The sequence below is a fragment of the Haliotis rubra genome, unplaced genomic scaffold, assembly GCF_003918875.1.
Source record: "Haliotis rubra isolate DU_JTF1 unplaced genomic scaffold, ASM391887v1 Scf30, whole genome shotgun sequence".
NCBI classification, from domain to species: Eukaryota; Metazoa; Mollusca; class Gastropoda; order Lepetellida; family Haliotidae; genus Haliotis; species Haliotis rubra.
In genome coordinates this window covers 3,027,892-3,052,243 of record NW_025766969.1, presented here as the reverse complement: position 1 = coordinate 3,052,243, position 24,352 = coordinate 3,027,892, and the positions used below count along the sequence as shown (strand labels likewise).

At 41.1% G+C, this 24,352-nt stretch overlaps 2 protein-coding genes across 2 annotated transcripts in view; one reads left to right on the top strand and one right to left on the bottom strand.

Annotated features, from left to right (window-relative positions):
- LOC124282634 (adenylate cyclase type 3-like) overlaps positions 1-1,246 on the top strand; it is a 56,933-nt gene extending 55,687 nt beyond the window's left edge. The window contains exon 21 of the mRNA XM_046718663.1: positions 375-1,246. Coding sequence (XP_046574619.1) covers positions 375-530 — 156 coding nt within the window. The 3' untranslated portion in view covers positions 531-1,246. The remainder of the gene's footprint in view (positions 1-374) is intronic.
- A 6,900-nt stretch (positions 1,247-8,146) lies between these two features.
- LOC124282604 lies at positions 8,147-21,437 on the bottom strand. Its single transcript, XM_046718626.1, has 9 exons — positions 21,230-21,437; positions 15,960-16,120; positions 14,829-14,997; positions 12,986-13,154; positions 12,097-12,288; positions 11,362-11,494; positions 10,532-10,707; positions 9,910-10,032; positions 8,147-8,923 (listed from the first exon to the last, which is right to left on the bottom strand). Exons 1-9 carry the CDS (start codon positions 21,232-21,234, stop codon positions 8,705-8,707), a joined length of 1,347 nt encoding a protein of 448 aa, XP_046574582.1. The 5' UTR covers positions 21,235-21,437; the 3' UTR covers positions 8,147-8,704.
- Between the last annotated feature and the right edge of the window lie 2,915 nt (positions 21,438-24,352).

Genomic DNA, 24,352 nt, shown 5'->3' with positions numbered 1-24,352 from the left:
CAGAAATTAGCTTCACGCATTCTACCCATGTGGAGAATCGAACCAGGGTTTTGAGTATGACGAGCGAACGCTTTAACACTAGACTACCCTATCGACCATAGAAACCCGTGACAGTGATAGGTTCGCCCGGATTGAATTCCGGATTTGTCGGCACCATAACTGCAGTCGTAGGTTTCCTTTAAAGGGGGACACGTCTCGGACCTGCATCATTTCGGGCCTTCTTTAGGTATCAAACTGACACGTCGTGGTATAATAGAATTACTGTTCTAAACGGAGTCAAACACGAACTCACTCACTAACTAACTCACTTTAGAACTTTAGAGAAGACAGATTATGCATAACTACCAAAATTGATTTTTTTATCTGCATTACAGGTGGTAGAGGAAACGATGGCCATCTTGAAGGAGTTCGGCTACATGTTCCAGAAACGAGGCCTTATCAAGGTCAAGGGCAAGGGCGAACTCATGACCTACTTTGTTGAGAACCGAACGGAAGATGACATCGTGATGTTAAATGGACTGCCATGTTAGGTCCTGTGGGAGTGGTTTCCAGACAAAACGGTGTATAAGCAGGACTACATGTCTTTATACAAGCCGTATGTTCTTGAGGATCAGAAACGATATGAAACATTGGAAGTGTTATTTGTGATGATAAAACTTGGAATGTAATATAAAGTGTGAGGTAAAAATGAATCTACCACCTGTTCGAACATTTCCAGATATGACCATGAGTCAAGGAATCTGATTGGATGTGACGTGGTGTGCATATTATGCATACTTAATTAACTTAAGTGAGTTCCGTGCCTTTCAACATTGACAATCACAAAGACAAGCTCTATTCTATGTAGTAGTTCTACGTGTAGAAGTGCAGGAGGTAGAGGATATCCTCAAAACTCACAGTCCAGTGACTGACTCGCAGAGAGCCTAACAAGTCTTTCAACAATAACGAACGTAGCAAGGCCGCCATTATTCACACATCAAGACATGGATAAACAGACCCCGGGTACAGGGTCTCTTACTCACACATCAAGACATAGATAAACAGACCCCGGGTACAGGGTCTCTTACTCACACATCAAGACATGGATAAACAGACCCCGGGTATAGGGTCTCCTACTCACACATCAAGACATTGATAAACAGACCCCGGGTATAGGGTCTCCCTTTCTTACACATCAAGACATTGATAAACAGACCCCGGGTATAGGGTCTCTTTTACATCAAGACATGGATAAACAGACCCCGGGTATAGGGTCTCCCTGATCAAGACATGGATAAACAGACCCCGGTAGAGGGTCTCTTTTTCACACATCAAGATAAACAGACCCCGGATAAACAAGACATGGATAAACAGACCCCGGGTACAGGGTCTCTTATCAGTTGAAATAATGACTCACTCGTTCAGAAGCCGGTTCAGTACCGGCAGTCGGCACAGGAGCTCGTGTTTGTGATGAACCAGATGTGTGAACTTGTGTGTTTCTTATCAAACTGTATAAACGTTCGTTTTCTTTCTATAGATGTGACAATCACAGCACAGACTGTACCTGGAGATTTGACAACTCCAAGACACCCCAGTGATAACAGGGTGTTTATTTCTGTGGTTGAGTGTTGCGTTATCAGATGACAATACTGAAGTCCCGTAACGCTAGGAAAAGTCTCAACAAGAGCACATGCATAATGCATGCATAAATCCGATTGCATGTGTAGACAATTATACGCATGAGCCTGCATGTCCGCGTACATACGCGCATGTGCGTGTATTTCTACAGAAGTCTGAAAGGTATGTACGTGATACCTTCAGACGCATACTTTCATGCCCGAGAATAGACCTGCACATATGTAATGCATTGGACCAGAATGGCGTAATGTTATTGGCCATGTGGAAGATATATCTGCTGATTGACAGAAATGATGCAATTCAGTGGAGTGAATATACCAGAATAAATAGAGCAGAATATTCCGTGCCACCGTCTCATCCTACACAGTGCCTTGATGTTGGACCACGACATGCGGCTGTGGCTATCCAGTCTCTGCATGTCATGTTTTACCGGAAGTGATTGAGGACATTTCGTCACAGGGATCAAATTCCTTGAAATGTGTTAATTCTGTTATATTACATAAAACACAATTCTGGCATACCGAAGCGTATGATAAGGATCTGAAGCCGGAATATTTGACACCCGGCTTCAATTTCTTCTCAAGTGAATGACCATTCCTTATATTTTTTAGCTGGGATAAAAAAATGTTTTATGGCATTGTATAGTTTATATTTATGATATATATAGGAAATAATGTATTTATTGTTTTACAGGGTCCCGCGTAAATATAGTCTCGACTTCTTTTTAGAAACCCCGGCATATTATCAAAACCGGAATCTATTTATAGACACGGCAGATATCCAGCCTCTGTTTTGTCTTGGAATTTATTTACAATCCCCGCATCTGGTTAAAGTCCCAGCATTTATTTAAATCGATATCTGGCATTATTCCATGAATTAAGGTAATACGGTGTCTGATGATACATTATCAGTTGTATGGTTCTCGCACAATGGTTAAACTGTTTGCTCCGGTAACATTTGCATCTATCTGTCGGGTGGTTTGGGTTCGGCGGGCACGAACCAAGACCTCCAGAGAACATTTTGATATAAAGTCACATGCTGACTATAGAACCGCGTTATCTAAGGTAAGGCAGATGATGCACAGCCCCGAATCCCGTCCTTGCGCCTGTCGTATCACGCCAGTGGGTATGTTATGAAGTGGATGAAGCGTCGTAATATGAGACTTATTACGTCTTGACGTGCCGCGTCGCCTATCGCAGTCATCATCTGCTATTACCGTCCGTTGTTGTACCGTATTTTCTGAAATCAAACGTCTGGAAATATATTTCTTTCAGACTCTTTATATCTTCGGCGCTTAAGCGCAAAGGTAATATTCTTAATTCCAAGCCCAAACGAATACTGTAAAATACGGTACGATTGTTCCAGTATGGGAGTTAGGATAACACCATTATTTCCCTTTATGCAAGGGGATCCTGGTGTTAATTTCATATTTTCACTTACATGTTGATTTCTTGTTTTTGATTCTGGTTATATTTGGATGTAAATAAAGTATAATTCATCAGATCCACGAGTTTGTGATGTTATGAGATCAGGGTGCCGTTCGTACCGTCCTTAGCGCTACCCCGGTCTATCGAGCGTTACGGTAACCTTAGCGCTAAGATCACTTTAACCAACGGCAGATCCACGAGCGTTCTGACATAGCAGGGAACAGTTCCTCAGGTTCATGTCAGAAGCCTTGCTATCGCGAACCCTCTGATGTTTCTTCTTCACTGTTATCGTCCTTGCTTGTAACCCGTATAGCGAAAGCAAGTCTACAGCATACTCCATTTCAATAACTCCGTCCATTTTCGCCTGTTATTTTTGGGATTACGCTCTCTCAGTAAAGTACAGATACTAGTACTTTTGAGGGTTGAGCCGCATCCGGGATTCTAATACCGCATCATCACAGTAACGCACCTAATCGCCAGCACACAAACTCAGCGACTTTCCAAAGGGAATGTGTATTCGTCTATGTTGTCTGCGTTTTAATATAAGAGTGAATTTCATACATGTTGCATAAGTAATAACACAATCAGTTAAATGCTTCAAAACCCCCAGCTCATCTGCTTCCGAACATTAGAATTGCCAAGAAGCTCCCCACATACAATGTAACCCCCTGTTGGATGAGGTCAATATCTCCGATACACCACGGGGTGACCGCTTGATGTGGGAGGAAGTCTGGTGCCGCTCTTGAACGCTGATCCCTTTTGGTGAATCCCGTGAGCTAAAAAACCCAGACACATTACCACAGTAAATACTGGATTCGAACTAATAATGCAACTCTGTCGGTGAATAGCAGCGCCGTAAGATGCCTCTCAAGGTACTACTTGTAGTGGCAACTTTATCACAAAAGGTCATGCAACACAGTTTCAACGTTAAAACACCCTAATCTAGTTGCACCTGACTTGTAAGATATAGGATTTGTCCTATTTCCTCTTACAGTCCGTTTGCTGCAAAATCGTACCGCAAAATATGGTAAATAGATATACAAATATACAGCAACAAATCGTTTTAAATTCCATGACAGTTATCCATTTGTTCACACCAGCTCGTCACCATCAGACATTGGCATAAAGAAGAGTATAGGTTCTTCAACAATCAATCATGTAATTGTTGGTGTAACCTGGCGACAGGTATCTGGAAGTTCTTCTCCTTGGACCATGGCTATCTAGTAGCTCAGTGGGCGTTGGAATGACTTTAATCGAACTGAGAATGTGAGGAATGTGATCACAATACCCCCGTCTTTCAACCAGATTATGATGGGTCATGCTCCACAGATTGGAATGGAGATTCCGTGTACACAGACCGTACTTCCTGGTTCGCCTACACGTATTACTGGTGTTGTCTAGCTACTCCACTACACGAGTCAAGGTTGAAGTTACTAACCCGTCCACAAAGGCTGTTACAATTCCAGCCCAAACAGTACTTCGGAACAGTGTCATTTGGAACAAGGTGCTGTATTGGACGGCTTTTTCTCTGAAGATGAGGTCACTCATATTGGCTCTATACCAAACTACCAAAAGAATTATTAGATCTGGACTCTCTGGCTGATACCAACTCACCGGACGAAATAACTCAGTTGAGCTGTCTGTTGAATGAGTTTGACGATGTGTTTAGCAAGTGTGATATGGACTTGCAGCAAACCTTGAAAGACTTAAACAGCAGAAGGACTATAATCCTAAGGCACGTGGTGTGACAATCAAGTTTGGTGATGTTGTATTCGTGCGTATAACGTAACGTCAACATATGTGGGGTGGTGGGTGGGCGGGGGGTGTAAACATCTGTGCAAAAAAGAGTATTATATGAGTCTCAACCTCATGCCAAAGTTCCTGTGTTCAAAGTCTGCAAGGAAGGGAACAGAGACTGTCGTGTACGTCATCGCAGTCTACTGCTTTCCAATGGTACAGATGGCCAGCCCATACCCGAGCCAGGCTGCTCTCCATCAACAATGGTTTTACGCCGCTTTTAGCAATATTCCAGCAATATCACGGCAAGGGACACCAGAAATGGGCTCCACACATTGTACCCATATGGGGAATCGAACCCGGGGCTTGGGCGTTACGAGCTAGCGGTTTCACCACAAGGCTACCCTACCGCCCCCGAACTCAACGACACAAGTGCTGATACAACATTGGAAATCTCAACAACCAACATAGATCTTGAGAATACTTCTTCCCCTTCTTCTACACCATCCACACCAGTCGTTTTGGTAGAGCTTTATTACAGATCGATCCTGCACTTTAGTTGACCCGGCACGCCCATAACGGGATCGTCGTTCTTTGGTACCTCTTCCAATGCTATTCACAGACTGTGAAACATGGAAGGTATTGACCACTGCTCCTTGACTTCTGCCAGCATCAAGCACGCCAACTGCCCATAGCGACTCCGCGCCCATCGTCCATACACAGACTGTGAAACATGGAAGGTACTGACCACTGCTCCTTGACCTCTACCAGCATCAAGCACGCCAACTGCCCATAGCGACTCCCCGCCCATCGTTCATACACAGACTGTGAAACATGGAAGGTATTGACCACTGCTCCTTGACTTCTGCCAGCATCAAGCACGCCAACTGCCCATAGCGACTCCGCGCCCATCGTCCATACACAGACTGTGAAACATGGAAGGTACTGACCACTGCTCCTTGACCTCTACCAGCATCAAGCACGCCAACTGCCCATAGCGACTCCCCGCCCATCGTTCATACACAGACTGTGAAACATGGAAGGTATTGACCACTGCTCCTTGACTTCTGCCACCACCAAGCACGCCAACTGCCCATAGCGACTCCGCGCCCATCGTTCATACACAGACTGTGAAACACGGAAGGTATTGACCACTGCTCCTTGACTTCTGCCACCACCAAGCACGCCAACTGCCCATAGCGACTCCGCGCCCATCGTTCATACACAGACTGTGAAACATGGAACATATTGACCACTGCTCCTTGACTTCTGCCAGCATCAAGCACGCCAACTGCCCATAGCGACTCCCCGCCCATCGTTCATACACAGACTGTGAAACATGGAACATATTGACCACTGCTCCTTGACTTCTGCCAGCATCAAGCACGCCAACTGCCCATAGCGACTCCCCGCCCATCGTTCATACACAAACAAAGAAAGAAATCAAGTAAATCACATTTGTGTGAAAAGCGGCCCAGTATGACTGACAGATATGACAGTCCACAGAGGCTAATTTACCTTCCTCGGAAGTGTCAAAGTCAGGAAGGCCGACTACGCGCGTGTGTGACGCCACATGGTGCGGCACGTGCAAACTAAAGGATGTGTTTTGGTGCTAAGTTTTTCAGACATTTTCAGTTTTACAGTGTTTTCGCAAAGGATGTTTGTCGTCAATACTATCTTTTGTAGCAGTACATTATATGATCCCTCCTCTCACGTGAAGGGCAGGAAGTAGTTGGGCTCAATGATAAACAACTTGGAGAGTCTTCGAAATAAATGTCTTCACTTAATTGTTTGAATAATTTCAAGACAAATTCAACACGCGTACCCCGGATGCTTGTTACGGTTGAGTGAGTGAGTGAGTGAGTTTAGTTTTACGCAGCTTTGAGCAATATTCCAATACCCATGTGGGGAATCGAGCCCGGGTCTTCGCCGTGACGAGTGAACGCCTTAACCACAAGCCCAACCCACTGCCTCTGGTTAAGGATGGAATCGCAAGAGTGAACACAAAGTGCAGTGGCTAGTGGACACTAGTGGTGGTCCGATTAATTGAAATAATCGAAGATTGGTCGCAGTGACTAAACGACCAAGCAATCGATCATGTTTTCTCATAATCGAACACAAACAATTCTAAAACACTTATTTTCATTAACAGTATTTTCACTAGGTTGGTTTTGTCTGTTACATTTCATAAGCAGTCTACAAGCTCGTTCTAAGTCATGATTGAATTTATCTTAAAGACTCTAAGAAATTTATGTTCCTCCATACTAGTCATCCTTTAAAGATGTGAAATTTTACCCAAAAAACCCGAAAGAACTACATGTTTTTTTCCTTATTTTTGTGTGCATTAACACATTTCATAAATGACGCTAACCAATTATTTTCGATGATTGATCGGTTGTAATGAACCAATCATCAATTATGAGATTTTAACCAAATTCCCAACACTACTGGACACGCTTACCTTGAGGAAACGTCTTGGCACATATTCCTGAGAGTATAATTGTATTATTATTGTGATCTACATGCAGCACAACTGTGTCCGTGTTATTATATGGAATGGCTGCAAAACCCAGAATCCCCTGAAAGATTCCGACGATATCCTAAGCATGTGTTTACGAATTACCATCACAAAGAGATGGTACCAGGTGTTCGCGAAAGGGTTATCTTCTCCAAGGCCAGTGGGTGGCACCTGTCACAAACACATGCAAAGGAAAGTCAATTTTTCACAGCTGGGATTCACTGCATGAGAACACGAAATATTACTAAAGAGAAGCCGGTCAACTTGTCTTTTCACAACAATTGTAATGGCTGCACACATATGTCCAGAGAACAAACCAAAAGCCCGGATAAGACTCAACCCAATATACTAGAATCTGTACTAAGCTGAGTAACAAATGCTACATTTGGCCATGTTCCAAATGTCCATGTGTATTCAAAACAAAAGCCTACAAACCCTTAGAGCAACTGGAAGCAAATCTCCTATGAAGAGTGTGAGTGAGTGAGTGAGTTTACCTTTACGCCGTACTCAGCAATATTCCATTGACATTAACCAAGTCTGCAAGCCTGACAACACGATCCCGTTAGTCGCCTCTTACGACAAGCATGGGTTACTGAAGATCAGTTCTATCCCGGATCTTCACGGGTTCTCCTATGAAGAAAATCAAATGATCAAACGAAGAGCAGTATTTAGAGAGACTCTAGCGTCATTGTCTTATGGCAGGTCCAAGAAACGCAACTCTGAAACGATTGTTCGACGAAATTCTACCTTGCAAATACTGCAACCACAGCTTCTCGTTTGAAGAAAGGGTCGTTCTGTCCATAATGGATACAACTTACCGCTTCACAATAAAACGGGTACAAATATATATTAGGAAACATATTTATTGCAAACAGTAAGTACATCAATTGCCGCGTTAAACATGTGTATAGAATGAATGTGGTTATATTGCAACGTGCAATTTTGGTCATTAAAGATTGCAGTTATCAACACAAATGTACTGACTGTAACAAATACTATCAACTGGAACCACCTAATATTCGCATTTCTCACTTTAAGCTGGGAGACAGCAACGGTGCTATCTCCACTTTTACACATATTCATGAACTGTGTAGTCTAGTTATTTATTCTTAGTGGGACTTGAATGGAAAATACGACAAGGATTTCTATTACGCAAGGAAATGTATTTCTATGCGATCCTACACAAGAAGCATGTCAATGGTGAAGAATTTAAAAATTGAACTAAATTAATTTTACATTTCTAAAATAATACACACTAAAAAACTCATACATTCCGATTTAACTGTCTCTTAAGATTATAATCCCGATTTATGTTTCATTTTCACAACACGTTTACTCTGCGAATACCTGCGTTATAAATACTGAAATCAAGAGAAAAAATTATGAGACAGTTAAACTTTCATAACTACAACTCTTCCTTTTTCAGTTTCGATTTATCCTTCTGAGGTTTTCCCTCGGGTTTATTAAAGATATTAGCGATTCTCATCAGTTGGTCGTCACTCAGTTGATGTATGTCGACCCGGGTGATGTAGTTGAGACCTCGCTTTTTGTCCCGCTTCTGTATGTTGACGATTTTCTCTTTCAAGATATTAAACACCTGCTGGGCAGGGGGTGCGTCTTTTGCCTGAAAAGGTATAGATATATAAACAGATGATTATTTTACACATATTTTTCAACATATACATTTAACATAATATATGTTTAACATTTACAGTCCAGAGTGTCGGGGTTTGGGGCCAGCTATATTCCAAAATATCATGACAGAGGAGACTGGAAATGTTTTTCTCACTTTGTACTTATGCTGGGAATAGAACAACGGTGTTGGGTGTGACAGGCGAACGCTTTAACCATTAGGCTAACCCACACCTTAGTGATAGAATCATAGATAGCAAATGATCACACACCTAACAGTTAGATGCCGAAAGTTGCAAATTTTAAAAGTTTTTATGTATTAAGTTAACAATTTATATTTTATTCAGAGAAGATACCCATTTTTTAGGTTGAACGGGACACCAGTACCCAAATGCTTAAAACATCCAATAATTATTGTTGTGGTCTTTTTACGCCGCACTCAGCAATATTCCAGCTATATGGTCTGTAAATAATCGAATCTGGTCCAGACAATCAAGTGATCAACAGCATGAGTATCGATCTACGCAATAAGGATACGATGAAATGTGTCAACCAAGTCAGCGAGCCTGACCACCCTATGCCGTTAGTCGCCTCTTACGACAAGCATGGGTTACTGAAGACCAATTCTAACCCGGATCTTCAAGCTATCAATCACAGGTATTTCTGACCCAGAATTATTTACACGCTGCAAAGACAGCTACAGCCTTGTAAAGAAAGTGTAAACCCATGTTTGGTGGCGGTTGAAATGACACAAAGAAAAAACGGTTTTGAGGTGATGAATTTGATGGAGGATGCTGTAGTTGCGTATTGGACCTTGTGTTTAAAATGGTTCAGTGTCTTTTGAGAAGGTTTGTAAGTTTTTGGACAAATCCAATGCTCGGGTGTATAGTTTCTGTAGCAGGACAGTGTCATGCCTTCACCTTCTGAATATCTGTCAAGACTTCCGATGAATACGGTAGAAGACTCGGAAGTACATACCCAAGCTGTTGCTTCTTTGTAAAAATGGTCAAACTTCTCAAAATAGATCTGACTATCGTCCCTGAGGAGTGACATGAGATGGTGCCGCATGCTTTTTGCATCCAGCTGCCGGTTAGTCAGACGCTGTCATGGAAAAAAAGAAGCTGGTATAGAGACTGCTGGCTGAATACACGAGTCAGCAGTTGTTTTAAGTTGTCTAATTCATATTGCTGCTGTAACTAATTGAATTTGAAATATATACAATTCTTTTACAAAATATTTTCACACTCTAATTCAGAGGCAAAACATTCCTCCCGCTTATGTTTAGATTTAAGGTGAGTATCACATATAAACTTGTATACACTCCCCAAACAAATCTTGCACTTACATTCGAATGCATACAAGTGGAAATATAAGATTGATAATACCTACTATTTCAAGATCCTCTGTCTTTCCTCGCATTACTTTTTCTAAAGTGTACACAATATGATTATTTTCATTTTCTTCCTTCTGCATTCAGGGTACTATACACAGTGTAGGCATTCTACAGTTCATGATCCTGTTGGAATCCTTGTCAGTACATAAGCTTGTGATCATAATGGGAGTCATTAAAGCGGTCAGTGGTTTGGCAGACGATACATACCGTCTTCCCGCCATCATAGCTCCAGGTGAAGGTTCCTTCAGACATTGGCTTCAGTGTATCCGCTGCGCCCTTCTTACATGGAGGCTCGTCCACGTCCTCGTCGGTGTCGGAGGTGGGGGAGAACAGGATGGAGTAGGAGATGCTGCGACCGTAGGCGTGCACGTAGTGGAGGTAACCTGGAACAGAGAAGTCTATGAGGAAACGCAAATCTCTTGGTAATTCTTTGACAACCGACCTTCCATTTATAACATTACTAAACTTTATAACAGTAACACATAACTCATTTTCAAGGGACACGTTTATATGTGTCAAGGCTTACATGAACGTAATGGCCAATTACGCAAAAAATAAGGGTTCAGTCTTCAAAATGTGTAAGTCATATAGCCTGCATATTGATACAATAATTAAAAATTGTTCACTTCAACATCAAAAGTACAATTTGTTCCTGATTAGAACGACATACGTGCAAAATGCAGTTTAAAGTCCAACATTGCAACTTCTTTGAGTTGCATTTAGAAGTTGGTAAATCAGATAAGGACACATTTTATTGATTAACAACTTCTTTATTCAGGTGTTGCGACTTTTCGATACAGATTCTTGGATCGTCGCCAAGCAAGCATACCTACAGTTCCAACATGGCAAAGTCATAGTGATGACTGTCAAAATTTCTCCACCATGAAACATCGTTACAAAGAAAAAAGAAGTAGTTATCCATATAATCACCACGTATTGATGTTCCTCGGTGTTCTTGCTGCTTCAGATACTCAACATGTACCTAACACCAGCTAGTAATTACACCTGGTTTAAGTGGAACACCAACAAGTCGTTACCTGAGGGTATGAGGATACAGTCCCCCTGTTTGAGGGAGGCCCATGTCCATGGCGTCTCCTTGATCTTCTTGTGTTTGTAGACGTTGATGTTCTCCATGTCGATGGGGGAGAAGCCCTCGCCTGAGTTGATGTACTGAAAACATATCAGGTATAAGGTGACGGTTTCTTATCATCATCCTGAATATGTCGGTGTCCTTTATATAGAGGTCATGCAAATATTGGGAATAGATGCGAACGCACATTTCCCTTTTATATTTCAGATGTAACAAATGACAGATTTGGACATACAACTTCAAATACTTAACGAGAGGGGAAGGGATTCCAATCCAGTATGAGAATCTGCACTCTCCAAGTAAGCGGTGATCGGTCTCAGTATGAATCTGTTTTTTTAAACCTAACTTCAAAGTTTAACAAACTCGATACCCCCGTCGTATAAATGTTTATTGCACATGTGTTTGTTCTTTTCTATTACCCTTACGTTTTGGGATTGTTCATTTTAATTTTGTTTTGTTGACGTTTTCAAAAATCCATGCATATAGACAAGTGATGGGAAAAACCTAAGAATAGTTTTGTAGATTGGAGTCAAAATAAGGCTTTGCAAGAAGATCACACATCTACACAAAACTGCAATACTGGTCCTCCACAGATTCACGCCGTTGTTCATGATCAATCAGGGCTACTGAAAACCAATGAAACTAAATGTTTTGAGACTACAATGACACTATAGAAACTTACTGTTTCCTTGAAGTCAAAGTTGTATCTGTACTTGTTTCGGACGATGACGTAGTCACGTCTGCCGAAGAGGACGCAGTGGAGGTTGTGGTCGTGATGACTGTGGAGCTTGGAGGAGATACTGCCACTGGACATCCATAGTTCCGGATTCTGGAGATAACGGCTCACTACACCACAGTTAAAGATGGTCGGCAGCTGCAGCGATAGGATGGTACATGATCCATCATGGTGTTGATATCAACGTATGTAACTACTCTTAAAGCCCCTCGGTAATTAACAGAGCTATATTCCCTACGTCTTCACTTATTGCAGTTCACATATACCATACAGACCATAGATTAGAGCAGAGTTGTACATATTGTCACTATCAGGATATAGAACATACTGGTTACAACAGTTGTGCTCTCAAACCATGCATCGTTCATAAGGAACCAAACAAAAGGCATCTTTGCTTGTACTAGTGGTGGTCCGATTAATTGAAATAATCGAAGATTGGTCGCAGTGACTAAACGACCAAGCAATCGATCATGTTTTCTCATAATCGAACACAAACAATTCTAGAACACTTGTTTTCATTAACAGTATTTTTCACTAGGTTGGTTTTGTCTGTTACATTTCATAAGCACTACAAGCTCGTTCCAAGTCATGATTGAATTTATCTTAAAGACTCTAAGAAATTTATGTTCCTCCATACTAGTCATCCTTTAAAGATGTGAACTTTTGCCCAAAAAACCCCCAAAATAACTACATGATTTTTTTCGTTATTTTCTTGTGAAATAACAATTTTTTTGTAAATGACGCTAACCAATTATTTTCGATGATTGATCAGTGGTAATGAACCAATCATCAATTATGAGATTTTAACCAATTCTCAACACTAGTGTAGACTGACCGACAGTTGTTGCTGTATCTCCGCTGGGATGACAGAAGAGATGTACCAGTCTTCATACTCGTACTCAGACAGGAAGCGCTTCACCTTTACCACCTGGGTCGTCCGCTTGATCTCGTCCTTGTGGAAGATGGGGCGCTGGGTGACAACCGTGATGTTGAGCTTGCCGAACCTGTGGACAAGGTGAACTGTGTAGCAGACAAGGTGGCACAATGAAGGAAGTCAGACGCACTGAAGGCACTGACTTTTAACGTGAAAACTGAATCATACATAATGCCAGAATATTTCAGAATTCACTTCACTAGTTCTTGCAGGGGCGGTAGGGTAGCCTAATTGTTAAAGCGTCCGCTCGTCACGCTGAAGACCCGGGTTCGATTCCCCACATGGGTACAATGTGTGAAGCCCATTTCTAGTGTCCCCCGCCGTGGTATTGCTGGAATATTGCTAAAAGCGGCGTAAAAACATACTCACTCACTAGCTCTTGCATCTATGGAGAAATAAACCTAAAGATTAGCGTGCATGTTGTGTGAATTGATTCTTGCTTTACTTGATTCAAATCTGCCGAGACTTTCGGTAGGCTAAGTGACTGATTCCTATAAAGATGGAGGATGGGAGGTTTCAAAGTTCATTTACTTTTGGTGAAGTGAGTAGCTTCAGGACTCACCAGGCGTTAGGCTCATAAGCTAGAAAAGCAGGTCGAAGAATTTTAGAGATTATAAATGGATATAATCAGGGAATAGTCTTTCTGACATATCCCGGAGCATGTGGCTAATAACACAACCGCTCCCATTCCACGCCTCCTCCCAGTATGGTCTACTTTAGCCTCTAATCATCACCTTCCTGCCTCTGCTGATCCCAGACTTTAGGTTGCCCTCATAGAACCTTGTTAACCTTATGTACAACTGCAGGTACAGATCAGTTGCGTAATTTGCGTAAATTACGCAAATATTTATGTGAAAACTCAATTCCTATTAAGTTTATTGCGTACAAGTAAACTTGAATTTTTGTAAATACTCAATAAATGTGATCTTACATGCGTACACAAAAAATGTCAAATCTTAGCTTGCGTACCGGGGGTTAGATAAAATAACTGAGGCATACTGACAGGTTCTATTTCAGGAAATGCACTTGACAACTTGTAGTTTCTCATAATACAGAAAAAATATAAATAACAAACACTAACACTTAAACGTTATTATAATTAATCGAAAATGGCAAAATACCCAATTGAGTTTGAGTGAGATGAGTACAATTTATTTGGTTAATCAAAGCAAAATTAGGATACCCAATTGAGACGAACACAAGCGAGTACGTAACTCAATGACCCAAAAAGTTATCTGTAGCTCTGAAAACTGAATTATTGAAAAACTCAGACTGAGATAACGGTCAAGTGATCCAATATGCGAAACATAACATTGATATAGCATGTACTGTATTAACCTTAGCCTAACATTTTCATTTCGAATATTTTAGAATCGAAATCTGAAGGTGAAATGTGTGACGTTCCTAGACGCTGATCTATCTACGAAGGAATTCCAAATTAGCGCTACGCCTGTCGTACGTCCCTTTAAGAGTATGGGAGATACAATCGTCTTATCGCTGAGATTGCGTTGTGGAACTGTGCTGTGTTCTGTTCAAAGTGCTATTATTGAATGAGATGTGGCCGGAATAGTGCTAAAAGCGGCGTAAAACCATTCTCACTCACACATACGCCATACCTCTCTGCATCACGATCTGAGGACAGTTGGTCAGTGACAAAGTTCGCATGACGTGGCTTCGTGTGGATGTGTTGTGAGATCTTCACACAGAGAGGTGCGGGATCGGGGACACACGGTAGAGTACTTACGTGTCTCTGAGGTATTTGTCTGTCGCCCAGTTCTTGAACACCTCCTCGTCCTTCAGAGCTTTTCGGAACACCACGGGCGTCCGCTGTTTGGAGTAGCCGTGGTAGAACACTCTGATGTCCGGGAACCCGTCCAGTTCGTCTGCAGGGGAGTCAGCCGGACGCTGGTAGCCTGGGCAATGAAGATTATACGTCAGCTATCGGAGATGAATGAGTGTTTAGCTCGCCCCTCAGCATACACAGCAATTGCTTAACATACAGCAATATTGCGGCTCTAATACGCCCCACTCAGCATATACTATGTAAACTGTTATATGATCCAAGGCAAGACAAGGCGCGCCATTGGGGTTCGCTACAACCACACATCACGGAGTCTCTATTATAGTCAGCCCGACGAAATCATTTGAACAGGTGACCACCCGTCTGTAGAAAACGATAATGGTGCCACTTTGGCACACCGCTTTCGTAACCTTTATCCCCTTTTAGCAAGCAGGTTTGCAACTAATCCTTACTACCGTTAGAAATCAAAGAATATTCAAGGAAGTAATATATGCATGTGCGTTCGTATAATCATTCTCTTGAGTAAACGAATTATATACTGTGATTTATGTATATTTGGAAGGCCAATGAGAAAGCGATTGTTTACATGCTCTGGACATAGGGCTGATCTAACAGCATTATAGGCACCCGGCAAAACCTGGGCTCCTGCCTGTACTGCACTAAGAATGTAAATGGTCCACACAATTAAACATATATTTATTGGTACTTCCACAGGGCCGTCTTTACAGCTAAATGTGCATTTACAAGTAACAAGTGTCTAATGTGTAGCAAATGTATAATTGACAGCATGTCACAACACATTAGCATGTGACCCGTATGTTCGTGGGGCCACGGGAAACTGCCCAACGTGCGCATGTCTTCAGACGGCCCTGTTTGGAAATATGTCTTGTTTCCCATGCGTTCATGCAGACTTGACTCTTTACCCAATGGTTCTATAATCGAATCATAGGTCTGCTCACCTTTGTTCTTTCGATGTATATCTACAAGATACATTAGAATTTCTTCGTCATTACATCGTGAAAGTTGCCCTACTTTATGGTGCATTTTCTGGTGTGTATGACTGGAAACAATTACCCAGGGGTCGGAGATGTCCCTCCGGCAGCCCAGCGTCTCGCCTGATGGGTGCGGGGAAGACAGCATCCATTGACAGGTCCTTCTTAAAGCCAATCCTAGCGTCCGTCGTCCATGTCACCGTCAACAGCAGCAGCAACAACGACATTTTGATTGATAGTGGGCTGAAATAAACAAATTATTCACTTTAAAGGTTGTGTAGGAAATGTGTGAGTTAATGTTTGACTTGACAATCGGTTTAACATGTCGACAGTGGATAAAATGAACCCTCACGACACGCTACTACATTTTGCCCATTCGATCTTCTTTCTTATGACATCAAGTCAAAACATTGAATACACAACAGTCTCGTTTCCTGTTGACTTGGTGTTCGTGCCATTGCGCAACTTAGTACAATAACCAGTCCAGAATTTTGAGACCAATTCATTTAGCTGGATACATAAATATTAATCAGTATTATTTGATACATCTAAGCACTTGTATATTGCAACACTACGCTCCTTCTGATCCTTGCAAACGCGTCGTGCAGCATGCTCTGTCGTACAGCGAGCTCTGACAAACGGAAACCTGGAAATCGTTGAAATCTTAAAACGTGGCTCTGCCGCTAGAAAGGTTTGGCGGTCTGGTACGGAATTGATATATACATGTATAGTTACAGAACTACACTGAGACGTCTTAGTTAAGGTCATGCTGCCTACACCTCGCCATAAAATATAGAAACACGATGTTATTAAAGTTTAAAATTAAAATTCATTTGTAAATACCAATTTCTTATGAAACAAGGAATTGGAATTCAGTGTAACCAAAGTTGTTTGTAGTGTCTATTTTCACTTTCACACGAGCAAATTCGGATCGGCTGAAAAGGGGGTCATTGTCTGAATGAGTTAATGAGACTCATGTTTCGGTTTGCCAACTATAATGTTGGCCCTTTCTTCTACAGGAACCTATGCTTGTCGTAGGCGACTAGCGCTGATCAGTCTTACAGTCGTAGTTGATGCATGTCATCGTATCCCAACAGTGTAGATCGATGTTCATAATGTCAATCACTCGGATGTCTGTTGTATTTATGTGTCAACATGTTCTTCCATAACAAACACTGAAAGAATATTCACACTTCATCTGAAAAGCTTCGGACAATTTATATACGTTGTATTGCTTACCTGTAACAAACCTTATGAATATTAATTATTAAAACAACATAAGTATACTTTGGATTGGATATTGTATGAATACGTGTTTGCTTCAAAGACTATAAACGACTGCCACAGATCGATGTACTGTAACCGTATGAATTACACTGTATGCCTAGTCAATCGAATGTTCTGGAAAGCTTCCGGTTGTTTGAGCTATACAGAGATACACTTGCACATGTGTTCCACTTCAGATCGAATAATCAATGAAACCCGAGCAAAGGCACATTTTCTGTCTAATGCAACGCACCCATTAACATATCAGACATGTTCGATAGTGGTCAGCATAGATGACATTTCCGGAAGTCCGGTTGCAGGAAGACTATTGTTTATGTTGTTGATGGCATGGTGTTAAATCACGTTGCCAATAGAAGGGATCGAGTCACTGATCAGCAAGATATTTATAGTCGTATTTGTGCATTAAGATGTAATTCAAACTTCGTATTGTTCATACTTAAACTTGTGGGGATGAACAAATGCGATGTGAAGGTGACTGTGCTATATTTGGACCTGCTTTGGTCAGACTGACTGACAGACTGAGTTTGGTTTTACGCCGCTTTTAGCAATATTCCAGCAACATCACGGCGGGAGACACCAGAAATGGGCTTCACACATTGTACCCATGTGGGGATTCGAACCCGGGTCTTCGGCGTGACGGGCCAACGCTTTAACCACTAGGCTACCCAACCGCCCCGCTTTTGTCAGAAGGAGACATGTTCTTAACATCGTCGAAGAGTTCGTATAAACTTTGTCATGGTTCCATCAAGTATATTTAAATTTCTAGCGGTTGAGAGTTATCGAATTCAGAAGGATTTTTTGAAAAATTACTTTAATGGATAATTTCTTGACCAAAACGGAATTTGTTACGGAATTGCAGACATTTTGCGGTGGAGTAGCCAACTGGTTAAAGCGTTCGCTCGTCTTGCTGAAGATCTGTTCCCCACATGGGTACAGTGTGCGGAGCCATCTCTGAGACTCCACCGTGATACTGCTGGATTATTGCTTAAAGCGGCTTAAGGACATACTCACTCGCTGTAGCCTCAGTAAACGGAGACTTGTATCTGTATTATAGGTTGTTTATGTTATGTGATATGTTAGTGTACTACAGGCATGTGCAAGGCCAAAGTTCCAACTCATGCACAAATACAACCACAAGTGAGTGAGTGAGTTTGGTTTAGCGTCTCTTTGAACAGTGCTTTACGTTATACCACCGAGTGTCAGCTTAACGTGGAAAGAGTGATGTTCCTGAGAGCGGTGGGGTAGTCTAGTGGTTAAAGTGTTCGCTCGTACGCTGAAGACCCAGGTTCGATTCCCCATGGGTACAATGTATGAAGCCCATGTTGTCCCCCGCCGTAATAGTGATGGAATATTGCTGAAGGCGGCATAAAACTAAACTCATTCCCTCACTGTTGGTGAGACCTAACATGGACATGATACCGACAAACCCGGAAACCTAGTGTAAATGTGGGACACGAACTGAGGATGCAGCTCTGAATAGTGAAACCCGGTACTTTAGACAACTTGGACACCAGATATATGTATATTAAGATTGCATTACATTCTTGACATTTCAAGTGATGCGGGTGTTAAACGTGTAGGCTTATGGTGCTGACAAACCTATAGAAACATAATCGGGTCGTGTCTGATGAATCGACCTAACTATCACAGGTTTATGGCTACTGACTGGGTCAGCCATACTCACAGTAGGCCTTGCCATTTTTGCACAATGGAGACAAATATTTCAAATTTTCAAATATGTTGTGGTTATCGAAAGCCGTACGGTACTACCTTCCTAAATACATACCAAAATCCTTCGCAAAACATAAGCTGTTCAGCAGAAGGTCTCGCAAGTGTGTTACTTGTCCCTAATCCGTTCAATGTTTCTTAATAAACTATGCTAAATTTATAATCTTTTGCTACATGCAATAAATGTTAATGAAAAATATACCATTGTGAATGTTTCAAAGCAGTGTGTCCTCGCCAACAAAGCTCTAACAAAAATACCAAATGCCAAGCATACAGATTATGTGGTACTCACTTTGATTGTACAGCTGCAGCAGCCATTACTGACCTTCACCTTCTTGTTTCAAATCCTAATTGACTGATTAGCTAACAAGTTAATAAGCCATTTAAGATAGTTTTGTGCAATATGTCTGAAGACTAATTTAAAGGTCAGTATGGAAGACGGCTGCTTGCATTGATTCCGGTAGGAATGTGAGTACATGTACGATTAGATGCATTAGGTTGTGTCAGGCATTATATATGTATATGTATGTTATTGGACATTGTGTCCATCCCGGTTAGTGAGTTCAAGGAGGACGTCACAGGGGTACTCTCTCGGCCATATGGTCCATAATATCACCAGCAACCTAGTGAACGCTTGCAATATTATTCCCGGGACTCGATGCTGCATATATTTTCGGAGACTTGGGTTCGTTCTTCGGAAAATGGCTTTTGCCACCTTCCGAAAATTCGTAACAATTACCAGAGAATAAATGCATGCCATATTATGCTTGTAAAGAGGTCAATATTACCAATGATTCCATATTAATTTATGAAAGCTGTGTGACTAACATAACATGCAAGAAAAATACCCATACAGACGTGAACCCAGGAGACTAACGTTAATCCACGCTTTGACTATGTTAATGCATGTTGTTGAGGTTAGAACAGTATTGAATGCCAACAGGTGTGACAGTCGAAGTGCCATAAAAGATGTCAAAGGGGCGTAACTCTTAAGAGTCAAGATGCACGCAGTGTCAAAGGAGTTCGATGACTATTTTCGGCGTAGTTGAAACATAATAATTCACTGAGTCGTTAATATCGATTTACCTCACTTGTCTTTATAATTTACAGAAATTGTTTTCAGTGTATTTTGAAACGTTCTCCGTGACCTCTTGTCGCGTACATTTTTCTTATCAATGACACGAAGATAATGACGTGGACCTCCTTGACGAAATGCTTCAGGCAGGATGTAACGAGGCAAATACAAGAATCTTTAGTTACATTCTGTTACTCTAGTCTCAACTCTGATTCCAATGATAGTTAATAGCGAGTATGTCTATCGTGCCATTGGTGTCTGACGTGCATACCTTACACACACTTAACATTGAATTAAGAATGGTCTCCTTTGGAATTATGAGCCCATATAAGACTATTTCTAGGGTTTTTTAAGTTTCATTTTTTTCATTTCTTTATGAAAGTCAGGGTGTTGGTCTGGAGTTTTAGATTTAGACACATAAATACAAATCATTTGTATCGATGTTTACACTCGAAATACACATTTCAGTAAACCAAATAAGGCTTTCAGGTAAAAAATACAATATTTCAGGCACCAACAGCCTGGTAGTAGTGTACCCTTATTTCGATAGTGTACAGTTGGAATAGGGTGGTAGCCACGGTAGTATGGGAGACTATTCTACAGACCCTACAACATTTAAATAAAACATACAGAACAGATTTCGTATATCCTTCTCAAATGAAAATAATATTAGGGCATCCTGGTTGTAGTTAACCTACACATATATTTCGGACCCACGATGAAAATGTTAAGGAATTATACAACACCCGTTGTGGTCGATACTGCTACAATACCCCTGTACCTTTCACCCCGGGGGTGGGGGTAGTGTGTGTGTGTGTGGGGGTGTGTGTTGGGGTTTTGGTGGGGGTGTCAGCGATGGCACCCGACTACCAAATTTCATAATACGGACGGTGATGAAAGACTAAGTATATATTGTAAACTAACCTCAAAACAGTAAAGATATTATAATCACATGTTGGTGACGATATTGCAAATTTGATACTTAAATAATATTTCTCAAATATTTGATAAAGCAGGCATAATTTATAATCACAATAAGGTATAGCAAACAAATCATACATTAAAGAATGATAATGTGTTTGACACATGAAAACCCAGATAGTACAACGAAAACAGTTCTGAGATAAGAAAATTTCTGAAATTATGATATATCTTAAACTTCAACCAAAATGACAGACTATTTAGTGCGAATTCTACTAACTACTTTCAGCATGAATGAAACTTCGCATTTTAACATTAAAAACCATTCCAGAAATACATACCTCATTTCTAGAGCAGAGGTGTGACTACCTGTAATTATCCCAGGTGAGAAATATTCCCCGAATCCCCCTCCTAATGCGTGAACGACGTGGAGGTAGAGTGTAGATGTCCACGCAGGAAGTGAGGCACAGCGCCACGTAGTTGATCAACGTAACAGTGCCGGCGACATTTGACAAAGAGTTGTGGCCGGTGATAAATCGAATCTGAATATCGAAGTCTTGGCGACAGATGTGACGTATGGTATTCGGGGGGTGAATGGGGGAGACAGTGCACGCTCAGCGATAACACTGTTCCTGCCGGATATTGAAATAGTTCTTTTCAAGTGGTTTGTACTAAATACATCATGGTGACATGTAATGTGCTTCTATTTAATTTACACGTTTGTAGTATTGTTTCCATGGTTAAGCTTCGTGTTTACTGTGATGTTTTCCTGCATCGGGGGGAGTTTAGGGAAATACATATTGGCCGCTTTGCTTAGGAATGTATCACACAGTGACACAGGGTAAATATTCATATACACTTCATGTTATTTTTCTCTTGATATGAAAAGAATTGTATATTTCAATATTTAATAAACTAGGTTGCAATGTCAGTAACATAATAATAATATAGTGTGTTTGTTGTAAGGATGGCGAGGTATCAGAGGGATGGGGTTTAGGGGTTCGAATACACACACACACACACACACTTTTTTAAAAAATGACTTAAGACCACATTGCAGATTATTTTTTTGCGTTGGCGGAGCCAATGGGGTTCTACTCGGGTACCCCACCCCCTATTACCCTACCCTGATACCCGTTATGTTAATTCCTGACATCAAATTCGTAAGACATGGCAATATATTCTTCAGTTCAGAGTTTAAAATTTCGAGTTTTTCAACATCTTAACGTGTATTATATTCAAAACAGGTGACTGTCTACCTTATGTCTAAATCTTCAAGGACAATACAGCCTTTTAATCATGAAAGAATAACATGTTTCAATTATTAATCTATTATTCACATGATCATAACGGGTCCGGGTACTGAGAAGGATACCCGGGTCCAACTCTTTACCCACCCGTCCGGGTATCCGGGTTACCCGTCCCAGTGGTTGTCTCCCATTTGTTACACATGCCAGTTGTTACACAGCCCTAGGTTGTTGTGTATCGCCTTCCTAAATTGTCGTAGGAGGCGACTAACGGGATCAGGTTGGTTGACAAATGTCATCGTATCACAAATGCGTAGTTTGATGCTCATGCTGCTGATCACTGGATTGTCTGGCCCAGACTCGATTATTTACAGACCGCCGCCATACAGCTGGAATATTGCTGAGTGCGGCGTAAAACTAAACTCACCCACTCTTAATTTTGATTCTTTGTGTGTTTGTTATTAACATATTTCGTCGGTGTTGATGTGAGGGATTGTATGCCTTTTCTCTCGTAACATTTGTGTGTCTCCTAATGTGTCTGGGAACCTTTTGCCTGTCTTTACAAAAAGAATACACAAAAAAATCATCCAAATACATGTATGATAAAATTGAAAAAATAATTTACCACAGCGGCATATGAAAGTTGTCAAAAATGCAATGTTCCAAAAGGTGGACAGTATATATCCTTTCCTGCTCGTATGTTTCACATAAGAAAGGGTTACATGGCTGAAGACAACCTCCATGACTCACAGTCTGAAACCCAGCCTATTAATTAACCATTAACCCTTCTGTTGTACCATGCCTGAAAAGTTAATTGAAGATTGTATACTAAAAACATCAACTAACCTTAAAAGTGAACATTGTCATTCAAGAATACAAAAACGAAAACCGACCACAATGTGGTTGAATGTTTATGGAAGGTTTTTCTTGAGTTGATGTCGGATCATAATTACATCTTGTGTTGATGTCGGATCATAATTACATCTTGTGTTGATGTCGGATCATAATTACATCTTGTGTTGATGTCGGATTATTTGTGTTGATGTCATCATCTTGTGTTGATGTCGGATTATAATTACATCTTGTGTTGATGTCGGATTATAATTACATCTTGTGTTGATGTCGGATTATAATTACATCTTGTGTTGATGTCGGATCATAATTACATCTTGTGTTGATGTCGGATTATAATTACATCTTGTGTTGATGTCGGATTATAATTACATCTTGTGTTGATGTCGGATTATAATTACATCTTGTGTTGATGTCGGATTATAATTACATCTTGTCGGATCATAATTACATCTTGTGTTGATGTCGGATTATAATTACATCTTGTGTTGATGTCGGATTACACAGAACGGATTTGCTCATGGGACCAGAATACAGAGCAGGACTTAGGAAGAGACAGATATCTGATGACCTTTATTTTTTCCTCTCTTTTTCTTTTAAGATAATATGCGGGGCAGTGTCGGGACCAAAACGTTTCATAGATAAGACAGAATGTCAGATTACACAAGCGTTTTTAAATCTACTTCACGCCGCGTTTTTGCGTCATGTATGCAATAAAGATAATTTCAAACATAGGGCGCAACCCATTAGGTGTTTGTGGTGAGAAACCACAGCTCACACAAGTGAGTCAATCTGGCCCGGACTGAAACCTACAACCCTGGCAAGGGACGTAACTCTGCACAGCTTCATGGTGTATTTGCTGTCATCAACTGTCCGTTGTATCAACGAAGGTTAAGTCTGTCTATATTACAGGGCCGTAGTTAACTTTTATTAATAAGGGGGCACCATCCACATTAAAACAGTGTTATATCAATAGTTTGATGCACAAAAATTAATCTGTAAAGAGATTATAGGGGCTCCCTACTGCCCTGTATTATGAACACGAAGGATCAGAGTGATCATGCATGGTGGTGGCCTGAAAGCGTTTGTATTTTGTAACACATACTCGGGCATTATTGGCTTGTTACGTATTACTAAATGAGATTAATTAGTCTTAGAGATCAGCGCAATGACAGATTAGCGGTAAACGCTGTATGTACAGTCAGGTCTTCCGGTCCAACGCTTAACTGGAATCGAGCTGTTTTCTTGGGAGACTGAGGTTCTAACAGATTAACGGACGAAATCCAATTTTGTTATATATATGGATTATATATAAATACACACGCACACGCGGGCGCGCACAAACACAAACCTTATCGTTTAGAT